Below are 15,269 nucleotides of genomic sequence, written 5' to 3' on the forward strand. Positions count from 1 at the left end.
CGAGCCGCCTTGATGGAAATCAACTACTTAAATTACATTATTATTTGTCGTTTTCAACTGCAACTTTTTTTCATTTGAAAATTCCTGAACAAAGCTCAGATAAAAGTAAATGCTGGATGCAGTTCCGTATATTTGGTATTCATCTCAGTCTGTTTTGTGTAAATCCCATTTGCTTTCCAGATGTCTTGGTTTGGCTCTAAGCCCTCTCCAAAAGGTATTATCCGGCCTTCAGTCTCAGGCTCTTCGACCCACTGGAGCTGATAGACGACAAGGAAGGCACTAATCAAGAGACAGAAACGCGAGGATCACCATCAGGAGGAAATTAGCCCCCCTTGTGTCACGCCAAACATTTACCGTTTTCTTCCATGTATAATGCGCAAAATTTAACTAACTTATTGTCCTAAAATCTGGGGTGCGCATTATACATGGGTACAATTTTTTAATTTTTTTTTTTTTGTTTTTTATCCGGATATGATACGGAGGCCGCCATTACAGATGCGCTTTCTTCTCTGCTGTTCACTTCAAACACGCTCCATACGAACACGATGCTCTCGTATCAGACGCTTGCTCGATCACCTGCTCGTTTGCTGTCGCAATGTACCCTACACAAATCCGAAACATTTCTTTGCTATCGAGTTTGCTAGCGCATGCGCAGTGATACTGACCGGCAGAATAACATCCGGTTGTTCCCAAAGATGATCGTTTTTCTGAAATAATTTTACGTTTACGGACTTAAGTAGGAGTCAAAATTTGGGTGCGTATTATACATTGGTACAGGCTTTTTTCCAGCATCAACATGCCATTTTTAGGGTGCGTATTATACATGGGGGCGCATTATACATGGGAAAAACGGTAGTTGGAAGTGAGCTCCAAAACTTTAACCAGTTTCCTGCTGACACACTGTCCCTGGCTCTGTGGGATAAAGGACTATTGTTTTTATTGTTTTTGGGAGAAGGGCTGCATGGATTTTTTTTTTAATTCAGCAGTTGATTTTAAAAATGACCTTTTGAAAGTTGCAGCCAGTGACGTTGTTAAAGAAACATTTACACTGGAAGTGGAGTTGTCGTATTTGGTTTTACTTACACGACACCTGCTGGACCTACTTTGCCTTAAGAAACTGACGCAGTTTTTTTTTTCGACGCAAGCTGACAGTCTCATTTTCTTAATTGTTTTTCACTCTTCTAAATGGTAAAAATCTACATGAAAATACCCTTATTCTGTGAACAATTATGAGTCAAGGGATTCCACACCAAAATGTTAAGTCAGTCATTTGATCGTCCACCATTTTATTTCATTTATATAACTTTGTGCAAGAAGGATTAATTGCCAGCCAATCAATGTGTGCGTGCGTACACACACACACACACACACACGCACGCACACACACACATACACACATTGCAGGCACAGTGTGTATGGAAAGTATTCAATGTGTGTGTATGTATAATATAGATTGTGTGTGTGTGTGTGTGTGTGTGTGTGTGTGTGTGTGTGTGTGTGTGTGTGTGTGTGTGTGTGTGCGTGTGTGCGTGTTTGCGTGCGTGTTTGCGTGCGTGTTTGCGTGCGTGTTTGCGTGCGTGTTTGCGTGCGTGCGTGCGTGTCTGTGTATATCTAAATATATATCCAGCCATCCATTTTCAGTACCGCTTGTCCCCACGGGGGTCGCGCGCTTGCTGGAGCCTATCCCAGCAGTCATCGGGCAGGAGGCGGTGGACACCCTGAACTGGTTGCCAGCCGATCGCAGGGCACGCAGAGACGAACAACCATCCACTCGCACTCACACCTAGGGACAATTTGGAGTGCTCAATCGGCCTACCAAGCGTGTTTTGGGGATGTGGGAGGAAACCGGAGTGCCCGGAGAAAACCCACGCCGACATGGAGAGAACATGCAAACTCCACACAGGGAGGGCCAGAGGTGGAATCGAACTCGCACCCTCCTAACTGTGAGGCAGTAGCGCTAACCAGTGTTCCACTGAGCCGTCTGTCTCGCTCTCTCTCTTGCTCTCTCTCGCTCTCTCTCTATACACAGTGCCTTGCGAAAGTATTGGGCACCCTTGAACTTTTCAACCTTTGGCCACATTTCAGGCCTCAAATAAGGATATAAATGTTATTTTTTGTGAAGAATCAACAAGTGGAACACAATTGTGAAGTGGACTAAAATCTATTGGATATCTTAAACTTTTTTAACTAATAAAAAACTGAAAAGTGGAGTGTGCAATATTATTTGGCCCCTTTTAAAGGGTAAAAGTAATACTTTCAGTGCAGCAAACTCACTCCTGAAGTTCAGTGAGGATCTGTAAATCAGGGATCTCAAACTCCAGTCCTCGGGGGCCGCATTCCTACATGTTTTCCAAGTTTCCCTCGTTAAACACACCTAATTCAAATGATCAGTTCATCCTCACGTTCTGCAGGAGCCTGATAATTGAATCAGGTGTGTTTAACGAGGGAAACTTGGAAAACATGTAGGAATGTGGCCCCCGAGGACTGGAGTTTCAAACCCCTGCTCTAAATGATCCAATGTTGTACTCAATGACTGATGATGATTAATAGAATCCACTTGCGTGTAATCAAGTCTCTGTATAAATGCACCTGCTCTGTGAAAGTCTCAGGGTTCTGTTTAAAACACAGAGAGCATCATGAAGACTAAGGAACACACCAGTCAGGTCTGAGATAATGTTGCGGAGACGTTTGGATACAAACATTTCCCAAGCTTTAAAATCCTATAGGTCCTATAGGAGCACTGTGCAAGCGATCATACTGAAATGGAAAGAGTATCAGACCACTGATCAGAGATGCAGCCAAGAGGCCCATGATCACGCTGCATGAACTGGAGGGATGCAGTTAGATGAGGTGGAGAGTCTGTCCATAGGACAACAATCATTTGTACTGTGGTGAATGGTCTTTGTTGCTTGGGTGGTCTTCAAAAAACACTCGGTGGACGATGGCTGGCCCAGAGAAGGAACACTCCAGTGACACACGGCTGATTGGGAAAAGATTTTATTCAACTGATGTCAGAGTGATGTCTCTCCAAAATTTCGAGTGGCCCCAAAAGCAAAGATGTTCGCAGCTTTCCTTTTCCCTTCTCCTCCCCCCCTTCTCTGCGAGGCCCCACATCTTTTATACCTCGTAAGACAACAGCTGTGGTTCGAGTGTCAGTCTACTGGTTGCTTTTGATGCCCCTAAAAGTGCATGAACAAGGCCCTTCCCTGGTCACGAACAAATGGCCCTTCCATATTCTAAGTACTTACACATTACTGAAACTAAAGCCTCCCTGTACAACAAAAATAGCCTATGGTAGTCTCACTGCTGCTAGCTTACCACCTTAAGGCAACATACAAAGACGCATAGAATCCAAATTTTACTACATTACACTGTCCAAATCTGGCCTTTACACAAGAGTGGCAAGAAGAAAGACAACTATGAAAAAAAAGGCTCACTTAAAGTTCGTGATAAGCCAACTTGAAGACACACCAAACAAAGAAGGTGCTGCAGTCAGATGATACAAAAAATTAACTTTGTGGCCACAACTAAAACCATATGTTTGGCATAAAGGCAACACAGCTCATCGCCCTGAACATACCATTTCCACTGTCAAACATGGTGGTGGCAGCATCATGGTTTGGGCCTGCATTTCTTCAGCAGGGACAGGGAAGTTGGATGGAGCCAAATACAGGAACATGCTGGACACCTGTTGGAGTCTGCAAAAGCCCTGAGACTTGGATGAAGAGTTTCCAACAAGACAATGATCCAAAACGTAAAGCCAAATTGACAATGGAATGGTTCACAAATAAGCATATCCAGATGTTAGATTGGCCAAGTCAAAGTCCAGACCAGAATCCAATCGAGAATCTGTGGAAAGAGCTGAAGACTGCTGTTGACACACTTTAGCTCAAGCTGTTTTGCAAGGAAGACTTGGCAAGAATTTCAGTCTCTCGATGTACAAAACTGACAGAGACGTACCCCAAGCGACTTGCAGCTGTAATGGCAGCAAAAGGTGGTGTTACAAAGTATTAATGCAAGGGCGGCAAATTGCATGCCCCACTCTTCAGTTTTTATTTGTTAAAAAAGTTTAAAATATCAAATGAATTTCATTCCACTTCACAGTTGTGTCACACTTGTTGATTCCTCACAAAAAAATACAATTCGTATTTTTATGCTTGAAGCCTGAAATGTGGCGAAAGGTTAAAGGGGGCCAATCTTGATTTATTAATATAATCACAGTGGATTTTAATCGTGATATATAGAAATTCAGAGCGCTCACAGTAGATGCCTTATTCATACACTCACCCATTCACGCTTTGATTGATTGGTTGATTTAAAAAAAGAAACTTTCATTAATGACACATTTATTTACTTAATGGTTCATTCATTTGTTTTTATTTCATTTGATTCATTGTGATTAATAAATAAAACAAAATCATATTTTTATTAAATATTTCTTGTGTTGCGGACTTTAGCACCATGACTGCACCCAGCAGGACTGCAGTTCTTGTGTTTTGACTCACTTGTTGGTAGGGTGGCCAGTGGTGGTACCAACTGACCAGACATCCTCTTTTCCGCTGACATGTCCTACTTTTCAGCCCCAAAAATCTATCAGGCAGGCAACCCCCCATCCTGCTTCCTCCAAAAAAGTAAAAACTCACTCAGCACGCTGGCTTATTGATAGAAACGTGTCATTCCCACTGCCTCTATATTTTGTAAGGTTTTTGCGAAGTCATTTTTGTACGAATTAAAGTTTAAAAAAAGTTAAAGTCCCAATGATCGTCACACACACATCTGGGTGTGGTGAAATTTGCCCTCTGCATTTAACCCATCCCCATGTGATTTTAATCCATCCCCTGGGGGAGCGGGGAGCAGTGAGCAGCGGCGGTGCCGCGCTCGGAAATCATTTGGTGATCGAACCCCCCAATTCCAATCCTAAAACTTCAACCACTGCTATATATAAAATATACTAATACAATATGTAAAATTCACATTTTCACTTCATCTGTATACTTTGCAAGTACAGCAAATGGTTGTGTTATGTAAAATTATTTACAACCACTCACCATCATTGTTTATTAGTTTCATAGGGTGGCGCTATTTCTATTAAGTACACGCAGAACCCTTAGAGGAAACGAAGAAGATATTCTCCGGAAGCTCCATTTTCTGAACACGCGGTACGTTCGGCCTTTCTGGCAGCGCTGTGAGTAGCAATATGGTGAGTGTCGCACGGCTCTCTTCTAATTAGTGATATTTATTGTTAATCACACTTTACTTCCATAACAGATGTCAAACATAAACGCGTAAACTCCATAGGGCGCTCTATGGTTGTATTTCGATAAGTAATTCACGCTCGGCAGTGAGTAAAACAGTAGTTTAAAAACCGCAATAGCACTGACTAGCTGCTAACTAGTTGTGCTATGTGCTAATGTAATGACGGCCTTGCTGGCACAAAACTAACATTTGCAGTGATTGATGTTATGATTCTCGCGAATAACTGGTAATTCAATCGATATTTTTGGTCTGTTTTTAGTATTATAGTCTTATATACTTTGATTAACGCGATCTTGTCACCGAAGACGGCGCGTGAAGCGAGGCAATGTATTTTGTAGGCTTCCCTTAGCTCTCTCGTCATTGATGATATTTGTTGAGCTGATGTACTGCTGATGCATTCACAACTGCTTACCAAAAGACTGAGACTTGAAGTGTCACTTTGGTGCACTGAGCTATCCGCCTGCATTATTTTTTTAGACGAGGCTCCCTTATACCCCCCACTCATAAACCAGTTTTCTTGTATCCCGTTCCCCGTCTTTCATACAGGCCAAGATCAAGGCGAGAGATTTGCGTGGTAAAAAGAAAGAAGAGCTGCTCAAGCAGTTGGATGACCTAAAGAATGAGTTGTCACAGCTCCGTGTGGCCAAAGTAACCGGTGGAGCTGCTTCTAAGCTGTCGAAGATGTGAGTACTCTGCTAATAAGTCTCGGTGAGATGGCTAGATGTGGTTCTGGTTTGAATGCTTGCATAGTATGTATTCAATATTCAATATAACCGGTTTTGGTATGAGTAAGGAAACAATGACCGATTTAATCATATTTTTCAAAAACACCAAAGGTTTTTGACCTCATGCCACATTTTAGGCTTCAGTTGTTAAGAGATCAAATTGGTAGGGAAGAATTGACACAAACACCCATTTCCTAACCTTTTATCTATTATGAATGAGTTAAAAATGTGAGACGTGCAAAATTCTTTGCATCCATCAGATCAGCCACCTCCGGAGGTTCCTTGAAGATATTCTAAATGAGCCAGTGTCGACCGTAATGACTGATGATGATAGTCTACTTGTGTGTAGTCCCCCATGCACACAAACGCATTTCAATGTCAAGTCATTTACTGTTTGGCATTCCGTCCACACGAGACTGCATTTAGCAGCGTGAAAACAATTTTATTTTCCAGTACCATTTATTTTCTGTAAGGTGAATAAGGATCCGATCTTATGCAGAGGTGTACTTTAAACGATTTCATAGACAAATTATACTAGGAATACAAAAGAGAGTTGGGTGGTAAAATAGTTTCTTCTTTCTGGAGGTGTAACAGAAAATAAGTGCTTTACACTATACTTACCTTTTGCAGCCGCGTTGTACGCAAATCGATCGCCAGAGTCCTGACGGTCATCAACCAGACCCAAAAAGAAAACCTGCGAAAATTCTACAAGGTGAGAATAAGCGTTTGCACCATCATGTTTGCATTGGACTTGAGGTTTCTCATTGCCCCTCATGTTAAAGATATTTGTTGAAGTGATTCATTTCCAACTGTTGCTCACCAAAAGTCTTCAGGATTGATGTCAATCTACACAACACTCGTCTAAATGCACTGTAATCACCCATATTCCAGTCTAGTTTGAATTAATATAATTTATATATCTTCCTTGATAAGTATAGTTTTTTTCCCCTCAGTGCCGCGCCTGTTTTTACTCTATTGGTTGTTTCGATAATGTTAGTGGTGTATAGAAGCATGGGCCGATGACCAGTTTGACAGTTTATCTTGGTTTAATAAGTCCATTGATATGTCGGAATTTGCATACTATTCCTCATAGAGTGCACTTAGTGGGTCACATCATTTTGCAGGGATGTCAGTCAGATACATGCACGAACACAGTGGTACCTCTACTTACGAACTTTTAACGTTATGGTTTTAAAGATTTACTTGCGAGCCACATCAACTACATCTGTCTCGCAAGCCATAGGTTCTCGACCCCTGCGTTAGAATATATCAGCCATGCCTATCTGTATATGTAAGAATATCAAAATGATGTAATTTCCCCACTGCCGAATAGTCTTTTAATTGGGCGTGTTGATTACAATCTTCTTAGGCAATTAATGATGACTGATGTTTCTTCACCTGTATGACATTTCTTATACTCATACAAATTGTAATGTACTTGGGGGGCAAGGAAATTACATACCCTTTTTTGTTTCATTTTTATTTATGCCTGCTTGTTTTTGTTCTTCATTTCCTAATGTATTCGGTCTTCTGTTATTGATCCTAGGGCAAGAAGTACAAGCCCCTAGATTTGAGGCCCAAGAAGACCAGGGCTATGCGTCGACGCCTCAACAAACACGAGGAGAGTCTGCGGACAAAAAAGCAGCAGAGGAAAGATCTCCTCTACTCAATGCGTAAATTTGCTGTTAAAGCATAAAGGATTTTTTCTTTACTAAATAAAAGATGTTCAAGAATGAGCCTTTGTCCTCTTTTCACTGTTGTTTTAATAAACTTCATTTATAGAATATAATCTGAATAGCCTTCATTCTTTATTAGTGCAGCGTAACTCCTTGGCACCTTTATATAAAAAAAAGTTTTACTGCTAATGTAATGAATTGCAAATACAAAAATAAGATGTAAATGTGCAGAAGAAAGATTAATGGGTGAGAGTAGGAAGCTGTTACTGCACGTTATATAGGAGGACATTCCACAGAGGTACAAACACTGAACACAAGATCAACAGTTCTGGTTGATGATTCAGATGGCTCTTAGAAGATGGCTCGAGTCTAGTGGTTAGTGTTGAGCCACCTGAAGGACATCACAGGCCCCCTGCTCGACCCCCTGCAGTTTGCCTACCGGGCAAACAAGTCGGTGGACGATGGGGTCAACATGGGACTGCACTACATCCTGCACCACCTGGACACCCCAGGGATGTCTGCCAGATCCTGTTTGTGGACTTCAGCTCGGCGTTCAACACGATCGTTCCTGACATCATCCACCAGAAGCTCATCCAGCTCGCGGTGCCTGCCTCTACCTGTCAGTGGATCACCAGCTTCCTGACCAACAGGAGACAGCGTGTGAGGCTGGGGACCATCGCATCTGACACCCGGACCACCAATACTGGCACCCTGCAGGTGTGCATCCTCGCCCCACTGCTCTTCTCTCTCTACACTAATTGCTCCTCAGTTGACTCTTCTGTGAAGCTCCTGAAGTATGCGAACGACGCCACTCTCATCGGACTGATCCGGGATGGTGACGAGACTGCGTACAGACAGGAGGTGGAGCAACTGGTCCACTGGTGCAGCCAAAACCTCCTGGAGCTGAACCCGCTCAAGACCGTGGAGATGACAGGGGACTTCAGGCGAGGCCCTTCACCACTTTCACCCCTCACTATCCACAGTAATACTATTCTCTCCACAGACACCTTCAAGTTCCTGGGATTCATAATCTCTCGGGACCTGAAATGGACCAGCCACATACAGGACCGTCTCAGAAAATTTGAATATTGTGATAAAGTTCTTTATTTTCTGTAATTAAAAAAAGTCATACATTCTGGATTTATTACAAAACAACTGAAATATTGCAAGCCTTTTATTATTTTAATATTGCTGATTATAGCATACAGCTTAAGAAAACTCAAATATCCTATCTCAAAATATTAGAATATTATGAAAAAGTATACTAGTAGGGTATTCGATTACCGTTTTTTTCCGTGTATAGTGCGGCCCCATGTATAATACGCACCCTAAAAATGGCATGCTGATGCTGGAAAAAAGCCTGTACCCATGTATAATACGCACCCAATTTTTATGAATTTTTTTTTTTTTTTTTAAGTCCCAATGATCGTCACACACGCAGGGAGGCAATGGGTCCCATTTTTATAGTCTTTGGTATGGTCTTAACTAGGCTGGATGTAATTTTCTTTGTTGGCGTTAAATTCGTTAAATTTTGCGCACTATACACGGAAAAAAACGGTAATCACTTGAATGGTCTGATTAACTCGAAACACCTGCAAGGGTTTCCTGAGCCTTGAAAAACACTCGGCTTGGCTCAGTAAACTAAATGACAAGTATGGGGATCTGACTGCTGTCCAGAGGACCATCATTGACACCCTCCATCAGGAGGGTAAGACAAAGAGAAATTTCTGAAAGAGCAAGCTGTTCACAGAGTGCAGTTTCAAAGCACATCCACAAAAAGGCAATTGGAAGGGGGAAATGTGGCAGGAAACGCTGCACAACCAAGAGAGAAGAAGACCAAGCAAGCGCCTTGTGAAGAAGAGTCGCTTCCAGATTTTGGGGGAGCTTCAAAGACAGTGGACTAAAACTGGAGTCCAGGTATCAAAAGCCACTGTTCACAAACGTGTCCGGGAAATGGCCTACAATAGCCGTATTCCGATGGTCAAGCCACTTCTGAACTCAAGACAACGGAAGAAGCATCTGACTTGGGCTATGGAGTAAAAGCACTGGACAGTTCCAGACTGATCCAAAGTCCTCTTTTCAGACAAAAGCAAGTTTTGTATTTCATTTGGAGGTCAAGGCGCCAGAGTTTGCAGAAAGGTTGGAGAGGAGCAAAATCCAAGTTGCTTAAAATCCAGTGTGAAGTTCCTACAGTCAACGATGGTTTGGGGAGCCATTTCAGCTGCTGGTGTTGGTGTTTCATCAAGTCCAGAGTAAATGCATATTTTAGAGCACTACATGCGGCCGTCTGCTGAAAAGCTCTATGGAGATGATGATTTTATTTTCCAGCATGATCTGGCACCTGCCCACAGTGCCAAAACCACCAGTAAATGGTGTACTGACCATGGCATTACTGTCCTCGATTGGCCTGCCAATTCCCCTGACCTGAACCCCATTAGAGAATTTGGGGGTATTGTGAAGAAGAAGCTGAAAGACACCAGACCCGACAATGCAAATGAGCTAAAGGCCGCTATTGAAGCATCCTGGGCATCCATAACACCTCAGCAATGCCACAGGCCGATTGCCTCCATGCCACGCCACATTGATGCAGTAATCCGTGCAAAAATATTCCCAACCAAGTACTGAGTGCATTAATGAACATTTTCCAATGTTTGATCTTGTTTTACTGTTATAAATCTTTTTTTTTTTACTTGGTCTGAGGAAATATTTAAATATTTTGAGATAGGACATTTGAGTTTTCTTAAGCTGTAAATCATAATCAGCAATATTAAAATAATAAAAGGCTTGCAATATTTCATTTGATTTGTAATGAATCCAGAATGTATGACATTTTTGGTTTTTTAATTGCATTACAGAAAATAAAGAACTTTATTACAATATTCTAATTTTCTGAGACAGTCCTGTAGACTCTGTCTGGAAGAAGGCCCGGCAGAGGCTATACTTTCTGAGACAGCTCAGGAAGTTGAACCTGCCACAGGAGCTGCTGAAGACCTTCTATACTGCCATCATCCAGTCTATCATCTGCACCTCCATCACTGTCTGGTTTGGATCGGCCACCAAACAAGACAAACACAGACTGCAACGGACAATCAAGACTGCAGAAAAAATAATCGGAACCAACCTCCCATCTATCCAGGACTTGTACCTGTCCAGGACCAGAAACGTGCAAGTAACATCTGTACAGACCCTTCCTCACGCAGTTTGCAGTCTGTCCGAACTACTCCCCTCCGGACGGCATTACAGAGCACTGTACGCAAAAAAACAACAGACAGAGACAGCTTCTTCCCCCAGGCTGTCACTCTGATGAACTCACACCACTCTTAGAGTCTCAGAGACATTGCTGTGCAATAACATCCTGCTCTCGAAGCTTTATCTTTGAATCGTCTATATTATGTGTACTGTGTCCACTCTGCATCCATTCCAGCCTGGTCATCTGTGGTCTCTTCTCAAGGTTTCTCATTTCCCCTAGTAGGAGTTTTGAGTTTTTCCTTGCCCTCCTGGGATAATAATAATAATAATAAAAAGAATTACCGTTTTTTTCCGTGTATAATGCACGAAATTTAACTAATTTATTGTCCTAAAATCTGGGGTGCGCATTATACATGGGTACAATTTTTTTTAAATTTTTAATTTTTTAATTTTTATTTTTTTTAAGAAAATCATGGTACAACAAAACCAACAACAGGACTGACCGACAAAGTCGTGGAACAAAAAGACAGGGTGACATAACCAAAGACAGGAACAGAAACCAAACAGACATCATGACAGTAACACATGCAATGATCCGACGGTGAGCGAGGGGCAGACAGGACTAAAATACAAAACACGTTCCATTGATTGAGGTGACACAGGAAGGGAGGGGCGACGCGAACAGAAACTATGGCAACCTAGACACATAGCAAAACTGGGGACGAGACATGACAAATCTCCCTCGAAATAAAACTTGAAATCACCTTTCTTCTTGTTTGTTGTCAACCGCGCATCGCATTCAGCCATCCTGCCCAACACACTTAGTCAGTAAAATTCATAATTGACGACACATCGTTTGATGCGATGGTGAAATCCTTGATGGTGTGTTATTGTCAAATATTGTTTGGTTTTTAATCTCCATCGCGGACCGGACGTCATACGGAGGCAGTATGACTGCGCATGCGCACTATGGATCCGATGCGCAGAACGGATGCGCAAGACATGTCAGCTATATAAAGAGCGAAAGTTGTTTTCTTCCTATTAGTTTCAATTCACAGTTTAATTAGCAGTTTCAATCATCAAATAACAAAATGCGTATTACAGGTAATATTTTATTTCACAGCACTGCTTTGTTCCTTTCGTCTCTGCTGTTCACTTCAAACACGCTCCATACGAACGCAATGCTCTCGTATCAGACGCTTGCTCGTTTGCTGTCTGTCACAATGTACCCTACACAAATCCGAAACATTTGTTGCGGCTCCGAGTCACGACGAGGGGCAAGTTTTGGTTTCCAAGGGTGTTTTTATTCCTCTTCAACGTCTCTCCCATACAGAGGCGCCTTTTTCACGTCCGCACGCTTTTTTCACATGTCCGCACTGAACGCGGTGGTGCCTTCATGGGCAGTCGGAGAAATCAACGCCACCAAAAAAAATACATCCAGCCTAGTTAAGACCATACCAAAGACTATAAAAATGGGACCCATTGCCTCCCTGCGTGTGTGACGATCATTGGGACTTAAAAAAAATAAATAAAAAAATTAAAAAAATTCTTTTTTTAAAAATTGGGTGCGTATTATACATGGGTACAGGCTTTTTTCCAGCATCAACATGCCATTTTTAGGGTGCGTATTGTACATGGGGGCGCATTATACACGGAAAATAACGGTAGTTAAATTTTGCGCATTATACACGGAAAAGAACGGTAGATGTATTCTGATAGTTTCTTTGTAATGAGGAAAGGGCTCAGTGAAGATTTAACATCAAAGGCTACTCCCAAGAAGGAAAAAAAAAAAGATGTCAAAAGACGCACTTAAAATGTGGAGTTACCGAGAGAGGTGGTTACCACGCACGGAGAGCGGCCTTCCAATGGGTCACTGACGCCTTCAAAAATAATTCGTCAATATTGGTGAAAACAACATTAACAGTGGATACGTGTTTATTTTGCGTTATAACATTGCTCTCCCCGATTACACACCCGTGCGCATGAAGTGCGGTCCACAGTGGGGGAGAAAAAAATTGGCGACCAATTGTGGAATAGAAATTAAATGTTGCATGTTGCACCCAAAGGGGTCGCTGTAGCCTTTGATTAAAGTTCAGCGTTAAATTGGATAACGGTTCAGTTCAGACTGCCGAGAGAGATGTCTGAACTAGATAAGAAAATCGTCAAGCAACAGGAGGCCAGTGTGGGAGACGACAATGGTCGGTGCAAGTGCCGCCTGTTGCTGGGGACAGTGCCCGGGGTGCCTGCGAGATTGTGACTCCAACTCTTTTGGAATTGATAAATTGTTACTGTTGTATTCAAATCAACCTGTTAAAATATGTTATAACTCAATTAATCTGTCAATGCTGCTATTCAAATCAATTGTTATCAAACTTCCAGTTAACTAGTCATTGCTGTATTCAAATCAAATTCTGTTTCTTTGTTTCTTCCTCTTCTTGGCTATGACGCTATTATAGGTAGTACTTTAGTAATGTAGATTGTGTGTCTTGCAGTGAAATTCTTGGTTGAAATTGGGACGGGACTTAATAAGCAGAATTGCTTCAACCCACTTCCCTTTTTGATACGTCATGTAAAACAAAATGTGAAATTAAGTTGTAATAAGTGTTTTGACTATGTACTTGCCGAAATAAACACATCAAATCAAATGGAATAACCAGTGTACGTGGAGTTCCAGGTTGAATGCTGGGCTCACGCTATGGACACACTATGTTGCAGGTTTGAAATGGTCTGTCTGAGTTTTTATTTAGTGCTTATCATGTTTGTGTGTAGTGGCAATGTTTGGTTTTAACACTTACTGTAGGAATTATAACGAGCTGGTGCCAAGGAGTGGGGGTTTGTGAGCAGTATTGAGTGTGGGGGTGTCTACAACGCACAGCTACAGCTTTTTATTGTTTTTAGTAGTTTTTAATGGTGATTAATTCAATTTTGGAATTGTTTTTGTATGTCTTTCATTATTGTATTTTTGTTTATTTTATACAATGTTTTCTATAGCCACCTGCTGTCCTTATGTTTGCAATAGATTACTTTGTTTTTGCACTGCTGGTGGCCCATCTAGTTGGACTGACTTGTAAAGGTAGGGCTAAGCAAACTAAACTCTTTTTGTAGCTGCCTTGTTCAGCTAGACCATTTTTCTAATTTGACAAGTTTGTTTTGTTTACCAAGCTTTCATTACTTTGATACAAAAGTGTGATTTCTAGCTAGATATTTGGTGCGTAAGTCACGTGTCCGTTCAGTAGCAGCAAACGAACACTCAGAGTGGTGACGAGTGCCATTAAAACATTAAAACAAAAACATTTTGTTCAAGTATAAAATTAATTTCCACAACACAAGTTGTCTTTCCTACCTACTAGAATTTTATTTTTCACACCTGAAACTTTCTACATCTACAAACTCCATTTTGTACAAGATTAAAGTCCCAATGATCGTCACACACACATCTGGGCGTGGTGAAATTTGTCCTCTGCATTTAACCCATCCCCATGTGATTTTAATCCATCCCCTGGGGGAGAGGGGAGCAGTGAGCAGCAGCGGTGCCGCACTCGGAATCATTCGGTGATCTAACCCCCCAATTCCAACCCTTAATGCTGAGTGCCAAGCAGGGAGGCAATGGGTCCCATTTTTATAGTCTTTGGTATGTCTCAGGGTGGAGACTGGAAGGTTGTGGGTTCAAACCCCGGCCGGGTCATACCAAAGTACATTAATTTCCATCCATCCATCCATCCATCCATCCATCCATCCATCCATCCATCCATCCATCCATCCATCCATCCATCCATCCATCCATCCATCCATCCATCCATCCATCCATCCATCCATCCATCCATCCATCCATCCATCCATCCATCCATCCATCCATCCATCCATCCATCCATCCATCCATCCATCCATCCATCCATCCATCCATCCATCCACCCACCCACCCACCCACCCACCCATCCATCCATCCATCCATCCATCCATCCATCCATCCATCCATCCATCCACCCATCCACCCATCCATCTTCTAGGTACCGCTTGTCCCCACGGGGGTCACAGGCATGCTGTAGCTTATCCCTGCCGTCATCGGGCAGTAGGCGGGGTACACCCTGAACCGGTTGCCAGCCAATCGCAGGGTACACAGAGACGAACAACCATCCACATTCTCACTCACACCTATGGGCAATTTGGAGTGCTCAATCGGCATACCAAACATGTTTTTGGGATGTGGGAGGAAAACCCACGCAAGCACGGGGAGAACATGCAAACACCGCACAGGGAGGGCCGGAGGTGTAATTTGTACAGATAAAAAAAAAGATTTCACACCCCTCCATGTTCATGTTGTATCATTTGTGCCCTCTCTGCATCCATTTCAACCTGGTGATCCTGAAAGGGGGATCCTTCCATCTGTGGTCCCTTCTCAAGGTTTCTCATTTTCCCCCAGTAG

The 15,269-nt window shown here is 42.4% G+C and overlaps 2 protein-coding genes across 5 annotated transcripts in view; both read left to right on the plus strand.

Moving 5' to 3' along the window:
• golga1 (golgin A1) overlaps positions 1-2,210 on the plus strand; it is a 31,488-nt gene extending 29,278 nt beyond the window's left edge. For all 4 annotated transcript variants that reach the window (XM_061278406.1, XM_061278403.1, XM_061278404.1 and 1 more), the window contains one exon: positions 181-2,210. In XM_061278406.1, coding sequence (XP_061134390.1) covers positions 181-261 — 81 coding nt within the window. In that variant the 3' untranslated portion in view covers positions 262-2,210. The remainder of the gene's footprint in view (positions 1-180) is intronic.
• A 2,838-nt stretch (positions 2,211-5,048) lies between these two features.
• On the plus strand, positions 5,049-7,717 carry rpl35 (ribosomal protein L35). Its single transcript, XM_061279387.1, has 4 exons — positions 5,049-5,200; positions 5,803-5,939; positions 6,612-6,693; positions 7,528-7,717. The coding sequence occupies exons 1-4, from the start codon at positions 5,198-5,200 to the stop codon at positions 7,675-7,677; spliced, it is 372 nt and encodes a 123-aa protein (XP_061135371.1). The 5' UTR covers positions 5,049-5,197; the 3' UTR covers positions 7,678-7,717.
• Positions 7,718-15,269: the final 7,552 nt, after the last annotated feature.

This window comes from Syngnathus typhle, linkage group LG5 (assembly GCF_033458585.1).
Source record: "Syngnathus typhle isolate RoL2023-S1 ecotype Sweden linkage group LG5, RoL_Styp_1.0, whole genome shotgun sequence".
Classification (NCBI taxonomy): domain Eukaryota; kingdom Metazoa; phylum Chordata; class Actinopteri; order Syngnathiformes; family Syngnathidae; genus Syngnathus; species Syngnathus typhle.